At 33.6% G+C, this 14,959-nt stretch overlaps 1 protein-coding gene across 1 annotated transcript in view; it reads left to right on the forward strand.

The window, feature by feature from the left end:
• The window catches only part of HLTF (helicase like transcription factor), a 57,366-nt gene extending 44,004 nt beyond the window's left edge, over positions 1 to 13,362 (forward strand). The window contains exons 18-25 of the mRNA XM_052641200.1: positions 818 to 997; positions 4,965 to 5,089; positions 5,559 to 5,737; positions 6,890 to 7,015; positions 7,319 to 7,431; positions 7,986 to 8,166; positions 11,147 to 11,227; positions 13,210 to 13,362. Of these exons, the coding sequence (XP_052497160.1) occupies positions 818 to 997; positions 4,965 to 5,089; positions 5,559 to 5,737; positions 6,890 to 7,015; positions 7,319 to 7,431; positions 7,986 to 8,166; positions 11,147 to 11,227; positions 13,210 to 13,362 (1,138 nt within the window). The remainder of the gene's footprint in view (positions 1 to 817; positions 998 to 4,964; positions 5,090 to 5,558; positions 5,738 to 6,889; positions 7,016 to 7,318; positions 7,432 to 7,985; positions 8,167 to 11,146; positions 11,228 to 13,209) is intronic.
• Positions 13,363 to 14,959: the final 1,597 nt, after the last annotated feature.

Consider the following 14,959-nt stretch of genomic DNA (forward strand, 5'->3'; position numbering starts at 1 on the left):
ATCATTTTGTGAAATATTCATTTCTGTCTTGTGTGTGTTTGTGTATATGTTTGTTGGATAGACTTCTTAATGTGAGTTATAGTGAAAAAGGTTCAAAAGCCACTAACCTAGCTTGCAGTATTGTCTACTTGATTCCTTAGAGTCAACTATTTGAATTCTAATTTAAGAAATTGTATTTATATTTCAGTGTTAGGAAAATATCTTTTTTTAAAGAGTTGATACGCTTTCTTTTTTCCCTGATACTGAGAAAAGAGAGTGTAAAGGGTGTAGAATCTAAAAAGGCATTTATCCCTCTTCTGAATTGTTACATCATGTTTTTATTTTTGGTATTCATTATTTTATAAAAATTACTTATTTATGTACCTTGATTTTCATATTACTGGAGAAACTTTTTGAAGATAAGATCTTACTCATATTTATGAACTTACAATACTTAGTATAATGCCTTGTGCTTAATAGGTGCTTATTAAGAATTTGAGTGTCAAACATTGGGTGATATAGTTGACAGAATTGAGAAATAAAAATGGTTAGTGATTAGAAAAATGGGGAGATGAGTGTAAGAAAAATAAGGACAGAATAAAAGATTAAACTGTGACAGATACTGAATTGAGAGCAAATTTAGATGCATTTTGTTGCTCTGATTTTCTATGTAGAAAATGTCTGTCATTATCAGATTGGATAAAAATCCCTAAACTTTTTTTTTCAAATCTTTACTAAGTTTATAAAACTAACAGATTAATATATTTATTTTTGTTCGCATTGAATCAACTTATATAGGAATGAAAAGTTATATAATTATTTGTTTTATTTTGACTAGGCGTTTGCAGTCCCTAATTAAAAATATTACACTTAGAAGAACAAAGACAAGCAAAATTAAAGGAAAACCTGTTTTGGAGTTACCAGAACGTAAAGTATTTATTCAGCACATTACACTTTCAGATGAAGAGAGAAAGATTTACCAGTCCGTGAAAAATGAAGGCAAAGCTACTATTGGAAGGTATGGAGAAAGAAAGTCATTTTAGAAATCAGTTTTTTTCTTTGTTAACTTTAATTGAAGAGCCTTTTTAGAAATGTAAGTTATAAAAGCCTTCAGTACACTGAAGTATAATTTGTTTTTAAGTATTCAAACTACTTTTTTATAAATTAATAATTGGAGTGAAATAGTGTTATAATTCACCACGTAAGTAACTCCTACAGTTAGGGAAAAAAGTTTATGTGAAATGGCAAGTTTTGAATTGCTTAGTCAGAAGACCTTGCTTGCTTCTATTGCCGTTTTTGTGACATGGGAGAAGATTAAAAGCGTTGAAAGAAGTATACATAGGGAAAAGAAACCTATTAAAGACTGAAACTTGAAATTTTTATAGCGTTCAGGGAAGATGATTTCACCAAGAAGGTAATACATGGGAAAGGATTTAAAGAAGACTGGGGCTAAGGGACATTTCTGGCAGAGGGGAACAGCAAGTGTAAAGGTCCTGAGTTGGGAGTAAACCTGAGGAACTTGAGCAACAAAGAGGCAATTGTGGCTGGATAATATGAGCAAGGTGGAAAATAGTAATGATGGTAGAGAGCTGTTGGAGTAGAGGCGGGTGACAATTATGTAAGGCATTGTGGCATATTTTAGGAACTTTGGCTTTTACTGTTTATGAGATTTAGGAACCTCTGAAGTGTTTTGAACCGCAGGAGTGACTTAATTTTATTTTTATTTAAAAGTATCACTGGCTGTTGTGTTATTTAGTAATAAGGCATAAATAGGGAGAACAGTTGGGACTTCTCAGGTGGCACTAGTGGTAAAGCAACTGCCGGCCAGTGCAGGAGACATAAGAACCACAGGTTCGATCCCTGGGTTGGGAAGATCCCCTGGAGGAGGGCACAGCAACTCACTCCAGTATTCTTGCCTGAAGAATCCCCATGAACAGAGGAGCCTGGTGGGCTACCATCCATGGGGTTGCAAAGAGTCGGACATGACTGAAGCGAGTTAGCGCAGGGAGAACAGTGGCAGTAATCAAAGTAAGAGATGATGGTGTTTTCTTACTGCAGTAATAGTGATGAGGAGGGTGAGAAATGCCTAGATTTTGTTATATTTTGAAGGGAGAGCCAACAGAACTTGCTGATTTTATATAGTGTGCGGTGTGAGAGAAGTGGAAGATTACTGCAAGGTTTTTCACGTGAGTGACTAGAAGGATGAAATTGCCATTTGCAGAATATGTCTATGGGAGGAGCAGAATTTTTTCAGGGAAAATAAGAAACTCCACTTTGGACACATTGATTCTGTGATCCCTGTGTGTTTTCCAACTGGAGATGTCACATACTCGGTTGGATATGAGGTTAGAGTTCATAGGAATTATCTTGGTTTGATACAAATTTGAAAGTCACCTGTGTGTAAATGATAATTAAAGCCAGGGGACTGGATAAGGTCACCAAGAGAGTGAGTGAAGTTAGAGAAGAGTTCTAACAAGACAGAAGTAGCTGGTGAGGTAGGAGGAGGCTTCTACTTCAGTATCTGGCACTCAAAAGGAATTTCTTAAACTGAAATAATGATTTTCAGTGTAAGAAGTGATGCCAAGAAGTAGTTAGACTATTGGTAAATGTTATTGTATTTGAAAGGTTGAAAAAAAATCTTTATTGAAACTGTTCTTAAATAAGTATTTTAAAAATATCTTATTAGGTAATACATTTACAGACATTGAGCAGTTACTAGGTATTAATGCAATCATCTGAGAGTGCTTTATGTGTATTAATTCACAGCAGTTCTGTTAAGTCAATACAAAGATTACCTACATTTTACTGAGGAAGAGTCTGAGGCACGGAGGCAGTTAGTTGACTTACCTTGTGTCACACAGCTAATGACAGAGCTGGTGCTTAAACTCAGGCAGTTTGATTCTAGAATTTGTAAGTTTAATCTTTTTATTGCCTGTTCCTTGCATTTTTGAATGTTATTGTTATGTGCGTGCTCATTTGCATTTGACTCTTTGTGACTGTATGGACTGTGTAGACTGCCCAGGCAAGAATACTGGAGTGGGTATCCATTTCCTGCGTTGGTGGGTGAATTCTTTACTACTGTGCCACCTGGGAAGCCTGCATTCTTGAGTACTGAGAAGCATTTGTTGCCATACTACTACCCTTACTAATAATATTAGCACATATATATCATTCATTGTAGTTCAGCACTGTTGTAGACGCTTTGCATATGGTAACTTTTTTAATATAGCAATCCTGTTAGGTATATATTATGCCACTGTTACAACTGAGGAAGCTCAAGGCACAGGTTGAGAAACCTGCCCAAGGTTTCACAGTTAAACTGACAGTCAGGTTTTGAATTCAGATAGTTTAGCTCTGGAGTTTGTCCTCTTAACCATTAGGCTATATTTCTTCTATTGCTTTAATACTTAAATATCAGATTGCCTTGGTATATAATTTTTGGATCACTCATTCTTCCTTCAGAAACTTTATTGTCTTTTTTTCTGTATTTTATATTGAATCTTTCCCTTGAAAACCTTGATTTTATTTTTATTCTTTTTTTTAAAGTCAAGCAATTTCACCAGGACCTCTCCCTGTTGATTATTTTCTTCCTGGAACAGGTGGTACCATTTAAATCTGTAGACTTCAGGATTCCCCTGTACCCCACTTTGGGAAAGTTTTCTTAAATATTGCTTTCTGCTCCATTATTTTATTTCTCTGTGTAGGTTGGATAGTCTTTGTTTTTTCATAGGTATCATTTTACTCTAATCTTTTATATTTTTCTGTTTAATTTTGCTTTTCTCAATCCTGTTTCCCACATTCTTTCCTGTGTTTTTATCAGTGGCTAGTCCAGTGGCTCAGTGGTAAAGAATCCACCTGCAATGCAGGAGACAGGGGTTTGATACCTATATGGGGAAGAGTCCCTGGAGGAGGACATGGTAACCCACTCCAGTATTCTTGCCTGGAGAATCCCATGGAAGAGGAGCCTGGTGGGCTATAGTCCATATGGTTGCAAAGAGTCAGACGTAACTGAAGCGACTGAGCAGACACCCACGCAGTCTCTTTTATGCTGGGTTTCCTGTGGCTTTCTCTGATAGTTCACTTTTCTCTTTCTCACTCTTTAGCTGTACCAGCTCATTTTTGATCTCTGTTTTGTTTTGCCATACCTTTTCAAAGTTTTGTCTCTGCCTTAAGCTATTGGTGTTTTTTTTAGTAGGAGCTAACTGTTTTATTGAGTGGTATTATGGCAGAATTCTTGGTCATAATTTTTAATTTGTTCTGTGGAAACTTTTTTCTGGTGAGTTTTCTTTTGATGCTATTTGTTTTCTTCCTTGATCTGTGCTGATTATTACTCTTATATGAATGTATTGAGTTCTTTCTGGACTAGCTGTTTGCAAGAGATTCATCTTACAAAGGGACAGGAATCATAGCTTTATGCTTGACTGGTAGGAAATATATCAGGGTGTTACATGTGAGTTCTTTCAACGGAGATTGGAAGCTTTAGGGTTCCCTATGATATGGAATCCTGTGCTTGTAGTATTTTCTAAAAGAAAAAACACAGTAGGTCAGTGTGTTTCCTTATTCAGTTTGTCTTCCCTTTGTCCTGGTATAAACTTGTCCTGGGATGTTCAAGCCATGAGCCACACACCCTGTTTTTGTTTCTGCGTGTAAGAGATGGGTGGCTTTCTCCTTAGGGCATGCTATCTATTTTGAAGAGTTGTGCTCTGGCAGGTCTGCTTGAGATCTGCAGTCATATCTCTCATTATTTTCCTGTTTGACATTACTTGTAGTTTGCAGCCATTTCTCATATACTTTGCTTTATTGGTGTAAATCTCTCGTGGTTTCATTAAAAGTAAGAGTTTACTTTTCTGTTTTCCATTCTTGTTTTGAAGTGATTTCTAGGGAAGAAGAGAACAATGCTATTTTTTTTGTGTGTGTGTGCTGTTTTAGAATAGGAAATACTACTGTTTAGAGGCCTTCATAGTATTTAACATTTTTACCTCTAGGTATTTTAATGAAGGCACTGTCCTTGCACACTATGCAGATGTCCTGGGTCTTTTGCTTAGATTGCGGCAGATTTGTTGTCATACACACCTTCTTGCAAATGCAGTGTCTTCCAGTGGTCCCTCAGGTAGGTAAATGATTGGTTTGCACATTATATTTGTTAGAGATATTTAAGTCAAAATAAGAAATTATTCATGTGGCCTAAATTTGGTTTGTCAAATGAACATTGATTTTTAGTATAGGACTCAACTAGAAATATACTCAAAAATCTCTTTAACAATGAAGTGGAATATTAATGAGGTTTTCCAGGATTTCCAATGACAGTCTTAGAAGAAAGGATCAAATCGCATCAGCCTTTTATTCTATGGCAGTACCTGCAGATTGTGTTATAATATTGTTTCTGTGTAAGGTATGTTATGTGGAACTTCTGAATTTTTCTTAAAATTTCAAATTTAAATCATGCTTTTTACCTATGATAAAAAAATAAAAGACTAAGAACTACCCAAGCAAAACTTTTCCCTGTATAAGGAAGATTAAGATTGTCTAGTCATATTACAAGTCTTCCTCTGAAATTAATTATTCAGCCTTTTCTCTAGGGAATGATACACCTGAAGAACTACGGAAGAAGTTAATAAAGAAGATGAAGTTAATTCTGAGCTCAGGTTCTGATGAAGAGTGTGCAATTTGCTTGGACTCTTTAATGGCTCCTGTCATAACACATTGTGCACATGTCTTCTGTAAACCTTGTATTTGTCAGGTCATTCAGAATGAGCAGGTGAGTTTTATGCCTAGTACAAATTCAGTGTTTGATGGCGTGGAGTTCCAGTGTTGAGTATAATGAAAACCTAAGCCCAACAAAGACTGTAAGGAGTTTTTCACTTGGGTTTGCTAGTGTACCTTTTATAGTTAATTTTATCACTGTTTATATTTCATGTAACTAAGCTCTTGTCATATAAAAAGACATAGCTTTGGAGGTATATTTCATAGTCAGTGTTTTAATTCTACTGACTCTTCAGATCATTTCTAAGAAATAGACTTACAATGTGAGACACAAAGGTAATTTAAAATTTTCTAGTAAAACAGATCAATTTTTATAATGCATTTTTATTTATCCAGTATATCTAAAATATAAAAATTATTAATGAGATGCCTTATATGATTTTTTTTAAACTTAGAAGTTCAAGATTCAGTGGTATTGTACACTTAAAGCACATCTCAATTTGTCTTTGCCATATTTCAGCAGCTTAGTTGCCATGCCATGGCTATTGGACTGTTATGTCTAGGTAGGTCTAAATTTATGTGAAGTGGAATAATCCTTTAAACAGTCCTTTTAAGGTACAATTTTTTTAAACATTTTTGTGGAGAGATAATATACATATAGGGGAAAATGCACGTCTTGATTGTACATAGTTTGAGAATCTTTTATTATAATGGTATTTGGTATGTAGTTATTTTAGAGATAGTCTTATTAGTATGCCTTGGTACAAAATAGACACAACAGACAACTGCTTTGAATGAACCTGCTAGGACTTAACACATCTGAACTACTTTATAAGCTATTAAGAAGGAATTGGTTTTCTTCTAAAGAGTAGTTTCAGTTAATATGCTGAATTTTAATTAGCTCAAGAAACCGTTATTCATAGTTTCTTTATTTGGCTGAAAATAATATTTATTGTTTCAAGCTCGTGCTGCTAGTCAGGATTACCTACTTTTGCTCTCTTACCAATCCCACTTCCTGCATTAGAACATTATATCTGCCTGGAGTTCAGCATGTACAGATTTATCTCAAATGGATGAATCTAATAAAAGGTTTAATAAAATGCTATTAGGGATATGGAGTTTACCTTGCCTTTTAAACATTTTAGGCAAATTTATATTTCTGTTCCTTTTGTTAAGTGTCACTCGTACTTTGTTCTTTCTTATATAGCCTCATGCTAAGTGCCCTTTGTGCAGAAATGATATACATGGAGACAGTTTAATAGAATGTCCTCCAGAAGAATTGGCATGCAACACTGAGAAAAAGTCTAATATGGAATGGACATCCAGTTCGAAGGTAAATATACATGTGCAAATATTTGAATATTTATGTTTATATAAATAATCATATTTTAAAATAATAATTCTGCTTTTAATCTTGTCACGAGTATTATACTTTGTTGGTGGTTACTGGCTTTTTGTTTATATCTAATGGTGAATTTAAGGGGAGAGAGAGGGTTCAGATTATGAAAAATATGATAGTCTCAATTTTTTAAAAAAATTACTGGTCTTTTACATTTGCATTTTGGGGAGGTAATATGTCAGAACCTTTCTCTTCCCATTCAAAATGGAACCTAATGGGTGTCCTAATTTTTTTCAGATTAATGCTCTAATGCATGCATTGATTGATTTAAGAAAGAAGAACCCCAACATAAAAAGTTTAGTTGTTTCTCAGTTTACAACATTTCTGTCTTTAATAGAAACTCCCCTCAGGTAAGTTAAACAGTGTTTTCACTTTGAGCAAAAGGGTTTTATATAAATGTTTTAATTTGAATAGCAAAAAAATGACATTATTTCTGTTTTAGCAGTTTTATTTATTTCATCTATCTAAAATAACAGGGCTTCCCTTGTAGCTCAGTCAGTAAAGAATTTGCCTGCAGTGCAGGAGACCCGTGTTCCATCCCTGGGTTGGGAAGATCCCCTGGAGAAGGAAATGGCAACCCACTCCAGTATCCTTGCCTGGAAAATCTCATGGACGGAGGAACCTGGTGGATTGCAGTTCATGGGGTCGCAAAGAGTCGGGCACAACTGAGCGACTAACACACACAAAATAACAGTAACAATAAAGAATATTCCTGAGAACTTAGAATTTTTAAGTCCTGAATTTATAGGAAAAAACGTTGACTGTAGAGCCTGACATACTAGTAGATGATTGGTATATATTTGTCAGAAGAAATGAGTGAAAAAATTGGTTTAATGAAAAGATTACAATTACTTAACATGTTTTTATAGTGTAGTAACTTACTTTCTTTTGTCCCCTCCATTAGAGCCTCTGGATTTGTATTTACTCGTTTGGATGGTTCCATGGCCCAAAAAAAAAGAGTTGAATCAATTCAGTGTTTTCAAAACACTGAAGCAGGGTCTCCAACTATAATGCTTCTATCCTTAAAAGCAGGTGGAGTTGGTTTGAATCTTTCTGCAGCTTCTCGAGTTTTTTTAATGGATCCAGTAAGTAATTTTATAGACTTTTTGATCTCTTACTACCTCTTTACCAAATAGTTTTTTGTTTATTTTTTAAAAGACCTTTATAGTTGTAACTGATTGTGAAAATTCTTAGGCAAACTTTAGAAATAGATAACAACTTAGGGAATGTGTTTTGAGGGCTTTCTCTTTAAGTGCTTTACATATATCAACTGAAATTCTCACATCTCTGTGAGTAGATCTTGTTACTTATCCCTATTTTACAGGTGAGGAAACTGAAACCAAGATGTGAAATAACTTGCTGTGTCACACAGCTAGTAATACACAAATAAGGATCTGAGTCCATGTTCATAAGTATTGTGCTGTGCTTTTCTACTGTTCTTCTATATACAAAATCTATTTCTGTTATTTCTAATGCTTTAGGGAAGTGTTGTCATTGATTTGGCCCATGAATAATGAGATCCTATTTTGTATCAGGGAATCTTCCAGACGTGGAATCTGGCTATAAACAGAATAGACAAAGTAGCCACCATCATGGTACTAATAGTCTCAAGCTTTCATGTGCATAAGAATTAAGAAATACAACTTGACCTCTGTCCTCAAATTTAGGAGTTCCTAGATGAGACCCAGGAAACTGCATTTTTATAAAGGTGCAGGTGGTCCAGCACCACAATTAACAGATAACATTAATGGGATGTTTTAGGTAAATTTTAATGTCTGATACAGTGCAGTCACTGTGTGTGAAACAGGCCTAGGGATAGAGTGGGAGCTAAAATTCACTCTGAACTTGACTTATCAAACTGTGTGACTTAGAGTTGCATCCCCACAGGAGCACTTTTTCTTGATGGTACAAAGGGCTTTTTTGGACTGGAAACCCTCTGAACTAATTCAGTTTCTAATTTGTATTGTGTTCTGTTTTACCTAGAGGAAACCCTGTTCTATTTCTGTGTAACCACAGACTTAATTAAGGTTTGTAGTTTTAGCTTACTGCCTGAAACTCAGAAAATTCATAACATAAAGAAATTTTACCAAGATACAAATTTTGAATTATTCTGGATAGACAATCTAGTTGAAGCATATACCTGTTACCAAGGTTTTTTTTTTCCTCACCTGAGGGTAACCTTTCCAGTAATATCACAGCCGTAAGCCATACTCAGGCATTCATGGATTTCATGTTAATGCCATGGGGATGGCAGTGTCTGTTGTATTTTCTTGCCTTAGTTCTGTGGATGAAGTTTTAAATATCTGCTGAAGTTCTGGTATTATGGTTATTATAAAAACTATGCACTGTAACTACAGATAATAATTCAAGAAGCTGATTTTTGGAACAAATTCCCAAATTATTTTTTTTTTTTTGGTTATAATCTTAGTACTTGATAAGAAAGAGGTTGTTAATACCAAATACAGTAATTTAATTATTATTATAAAGTCGACCAGTTGAACAGTTATACTTTTAGAAAACTTACAGAATGTTGGTAGTTTCATAGTAGGTTGATTATTTTTCATTGAACATTTTTTTAAGTTTTCAGATATTGTTTCTAACTTTAAAACAAAAGCCAGGTCCCCCAAAAATAAGATTCAGTGGGAAAAAAAAATTGCTCATGAAAATCTTTTACCTCTTTATGGAGTATTATATAAAAGATAAGATAAATTATGATATTTCACTATGAGCTTTTGATAAAGTTAATTGCTTCCTTCATCACTGCCTATGAGAATGGGAGCTATTGGTTTTCTATTACCATGAAATAAATTTTATTATACATCTTAGTCATACTTGATATATACTGCCATCTCACCATGAGGTTCCTGACAAAATACAGATAGCAGAAAGGAACATTTTATCTGGCCTCTTAGTATAATGCTTTCAAAGTGTATCCAGTTGCAAACTACAAAATATTCACAGAATATGACTCTCAGTTTTAGAAAATCATAAGCTACATAAGTCCTTTAAATCTAACTTCTATACCAAAAACAATCCCAAAATCAAATTATAGCAAGTTAATAGTTTAAAAAATCTCCTCTTCTCTAGATCTCAAGGGAACTTTAAAAAGAAGAAAATAACTTCTTAAGTATAAATTGTACTGTGAACTTGCCATTACTTACTCATTTATGATTTTGTTTCTGTTTTCCATTGGTACTTTGTTGTATAAATTTTCCTTTTCTCCAAAAACCCTATTTTCGGCTTCAAGAATCATTCCATAGTTTAGTTTAAAATTTAATGATCCCACCCTGACAATTCATGATATTATTTCAAAACCACTTGACGCCTATCTTCTAGACTGCAAAGCTCTATATCCTTCTTGCTTAGTCTTCCCTTTTGAGTGCTTCATTGTTTTATTCTTTACCATAAGAGAGTCCCTACGATAATGCTTATGTTAATTAGCTAACGTTACTTTCTTAGATCAGTTTTGAAGTCAAACTGATTTCAAGTATATATACTGAAAATTATATTTCAAAGTCTTAAATAATTTTTAGGACTTTTGACTACTCCTGAAATCTTTTTTTGTACTTTTATATAATGAGTGGAGGAAAATGAAAGAAAAAGAACCAAAGACCAGCAAAAAGGGAGAAAACTTTTTCATTAAATGGGCTCACCTATCTTTTCTGATGTAAATTATTTCGGAGAGTGTATAACCTTCCTCTGTTAAGCAGATATACTTTGACTTGAAAGTGGGTTGAGAAGAAACTGGAAAGATACTATTTGACTACTCAGCAATCATTTATACTGTGTGGTTTCTATTTTTCAGACCCTCAATTAGATACTGGAGGCAGTGGAGTAAAATGTCAGGGGAGAGAACACCTGCCTATCATAGTAGTGATTGGGGAAGGCAGTCAGGGGTGTGTGTGGATTGTTTCGTCCCTAGAACATTTATTAATATGTCATTATCTGAATTCATTTAGAAAGATTTCAGTTGGTAAAAGGTGAATGAATAGTACTGCAACAAAAGGACTTGTATAGAACACATACAGATTAGGGTGGTAGTGATGCAATTCATGTTCTTACTAGGCCTGGAATCCAGCTGCTGAAGATCAGTGCTTTGACAGATGCCATAGACTTGGCCAGAAGCAAGAAGTTATTATCACAAAAGTGAGTTTTTAAGATACCTATTTTGAAATTCGGTTGTAAGATTTTAAAAACTACATAAATAGTGCGTGACTTTATTGTTATAAAAGATTGAAATAGAATTATGCAGAGCAAACTATGAGGGTCATCTTTATTCTGGTCTTGTTAATTTTTTTATGTTAATTGCTTGCTTATATCTTTTGCCAAGTTTTCATAAAGAACAAATATAGTTTTATAGTATAAAGGACTTTATAAATTCTGATTTTAAATGTTTTGTTATATGTATTGAAAATTTTTATCCCAGGCTCTTGTTTATCTTTGAACTTTGTGTTTTTTCATCATGAAAGTTTAGAAATTTTTATGATTTAAAATATGTCAGTCATTTTCTTGATATCTCCTGGATTTTTGAGGTCTTGCTTAGAACAGAAGACTTTTATCTTCAAATTTTAAAAATGAATCTTCTGTAAGTTTTGTAAACTGGAGGGGTGCTGTGCTTGGTCTCTCAGTTGTGTCTGACTCTTGGCAACCTCATGGACTGTAGTCCACCAGGCTACTCTGTCCATGGGGATATTCCAGGCAAGAATACTGGAGTGGGTTGCCATGCCCTCCTACAGGGGATCTTCCCAACCCCGGGATCGAACCCAAGTCTCCTGCATTGCAGGTGGATTCTTTATGGTCTGATCCACCACTGGAAGTAGTGTTTTATAAAAATATCAATAAAAATGGTCATACTCAAAATTTGGAAAATGTTACCCCAAAAAGTCTCCTGTAGTTCTGATTCTTTTGAAATATTTTACTTTTTGTTTATGATTCATGATATGGATCTAACTTTATTGTTTTCAAATGAAGAATCGTTTGTTACATTACCATTTTTAAGTCCCATCTTTTTTTTCCTACCAATTTGAAATGTCACATCTTCATAAATTCATATATATTACATGGGTCTCTTTCTGGGCTCTGTTCCATTTCATTGATCTCTTTTCCTATTCCCAGGACAATGTTACATTAATAATTTCTATGGTTTTATAAAGTATGCCTTGATATCTAATAGAGCATAGTGTTCTCACTACCCTTCTTTTTGAAAATTGTGTTGGTTTTTATTATTTAGTCATGAATTGAACTTTGGGTTTGGATTACCAAATCCCATTTAAGAAATCTTGTTTGGGATTTACTGAATTTATGATTAATTTGAAAACTGTATTCTTTATAAATAAGGAGTGTTCCCATATAAGAACTTAGTAACATTTTATAACACAATTTGTTATTATAGTAATCGGGACCTCTTATACAGTGTTAAATAGTAGTAATGATAGTAATCATTCTTGACTTGTTCCTAACTTTGTTGGAAATAGTTTTATTGTTTTACATTAAGTATGGTGTTCTTGGTAAGTTTCTAGTAGATGTCCTTAATAAGATTGAGGACATTTATTTCTAGGTTAATGAGGATTCTTTTTAAAATTAAAGTTTTTAATGAGGAATAAATGTTGAACTTTATCACATTCTTCTTTGATATTTATTGAGATGATCACATTTTTTCTTTCAATTTTCTGAATTACACCAGATGAAGGTGTATTCTTTCTGGGAAAATCTTACTTGGCTTTTTAAATATGCTGAATTTATTCTGCTAATATTCCAGCTACAGCATTGTCCATAAAGTTTGCTTTTTTATATGTTGCTCTTATCTGATGATAGAGTTATAACATGTCCTTACAGCTATATTCTTTATACAGGAGAAATATACTGAGTGATAAGGAAAAATGGCATTCATCTCTAGCTATCATACCATATTCTAATATTACTATTGTATATTGAGAAAAAAAGGGATAGTGAAACAGTTTCTAATAGATTATTATTGATCATTTTTGACAGCTACATAATACTATAAGGAAGCAGATTCCTTTAGAGTAGAGCATTATTTTCATTAGGTCTCATTTTTTAAATTAAAGAATTTAAGTATTATGACCTATATAGTACCTAACCAGTTTAACTTTCTTTTCTTTTTACAGTTCATTGTGAAGGATTCTGTTGAAGAAAACATGCTGAAAATACAAAACACAAAGAGAGAACTTGCAGCTGGAGCCTTTGGAACTAAGAAAACAAATGCGAGTGAAATGAAACAAGCTAAAATCAACGAAATCAGAACTTTAATTGATTTATAAATTTGTGGAATTTGGTAAGCTCAGTTTAATCAGACACATACACAAGTTTTAGAAATGAGAAAAGTGCAGTTCTAGAAATGATATCTAGAGTATGTCTTCTAAAAGGGGCATATTTTATATTAGTGAAGAGGTATTGCTAATCGCCTTCTATGTATGAACCTATTTTTAATGATACTTCAAATAGCAATAAGTTCTGTTATATGCCGTGGCCTAAAATAATTTTTTGGGGAGAAAAAGTTACTTTTATTCAACTTTTCATATTATCTATGCTGAGTATTTTCATGTCTCTCCCAAGTACTCAGCTTTTCATATTTCCAAAAAAGTCAAACCTTTTATACTTTTGACCAAATAGAGAGTTATTTTCTATGTTGACACATTTGGTTAGTCACCAAAGCCTCCCATTTGTGATGCTATGGATTCACAGTCCTTGTAAACGATTAATATGTACACAGACTATACAAGAGATTGATTTTATTGGACCTTTGAAAACCACATATGCATTCCAGAACATTAAATGAGAGACCAAAGTCCAGGTTAGCAGGTTACCTGGTTTTTGTTTGGTTTTGTTCATATATGTGTGTGTGTTTTGGTTTCTTTATTTTTTTTTCACAGTATCATTGAGATAAAATTCAAATAAGTGACTTACAAGTCTATGTTCATGAAAAAAATTAGGGTTTGTGTTAGAGCACAATTTCTCCATTTAGTCAGGTGGTATTATTCTTTTTATTTAAATGTAACTTGATGTGTTAGTGTGTAAATACAGTCTGTGGGGATGAGAAGGAACCAGTTTTGCCCAATTTGATTTGACTAAATTATGGAATTGCTGAATAGATATTTCTATATATAGATAATATTATTTATGTGCTTTTAAAAAAAACTTTATAAATTTTTATAATTCAGAAGACTACTATATGTGAGAGGCATGATATCTGGATGGAAGTTGGGCTGGATGACCTCCAAAATTGTTTGAACTTTTAAAGACATCTTAATCCCTAAATGGAGAATTTTCTTTGATATTATGTTTAGAATCAGAGTTTGATTTTGAAACTTGAGTAATTCACCCTTACACCTACCTACAGAATCAGTCATCATTTTCCTACTTTTTTGTTAATAATCAAACAGTAGCTGCCACAGAATTCTTGATAACTCTTTTAGTCACATTTAAAACAAACTATAACTTTATCAATCAGGTTAGGTAGTAAGTGGTGTTTTTTCCTTAAGGGAAACTTTATTTTTAATCCAAAGAAGGAAGAAGTTGATCACTATAACAGAAGCTTCATGTTTGATGACACAAATTTAAGAACACGAGGTAATAAGTGGTGTTTTTTCCTTAAGGGAAACTTTATTTTTAACCTAAAGAAGGAAGAAATTGATCACTATAACAGGAGAAGCTTCATGTTTGATGACACAAATTTAAGAACACCTTATATTTTACTTACAGTGTTGGAAGTAACTTGACTGAAAGATAAGAGGAGATTGGAGGCAGGGTTGTATTCTAGGGCACATATCTTAGATTTAACACATATTTTATCACCAGCTAAATCCTTCCCTTCTCTGAGCCCTATTCTTTGCTCTAAGGGAACAGTGGATTAGACAG

This window comes from Budorcas taxicolor, chromosome 1 (genome assembly GCF_023091745.1).
Source record: "Budorcas taxicolor isolate Tak-1 chromosome 1, Takin1.1, whole genome shotgun sequence".
NCBI classification, from domain to species: Eukaryota; Metazoa; Chordata; class Mammalia; order Artiodactyla; family Bovidae; genus Budorcas; species Budorcas taxicolor.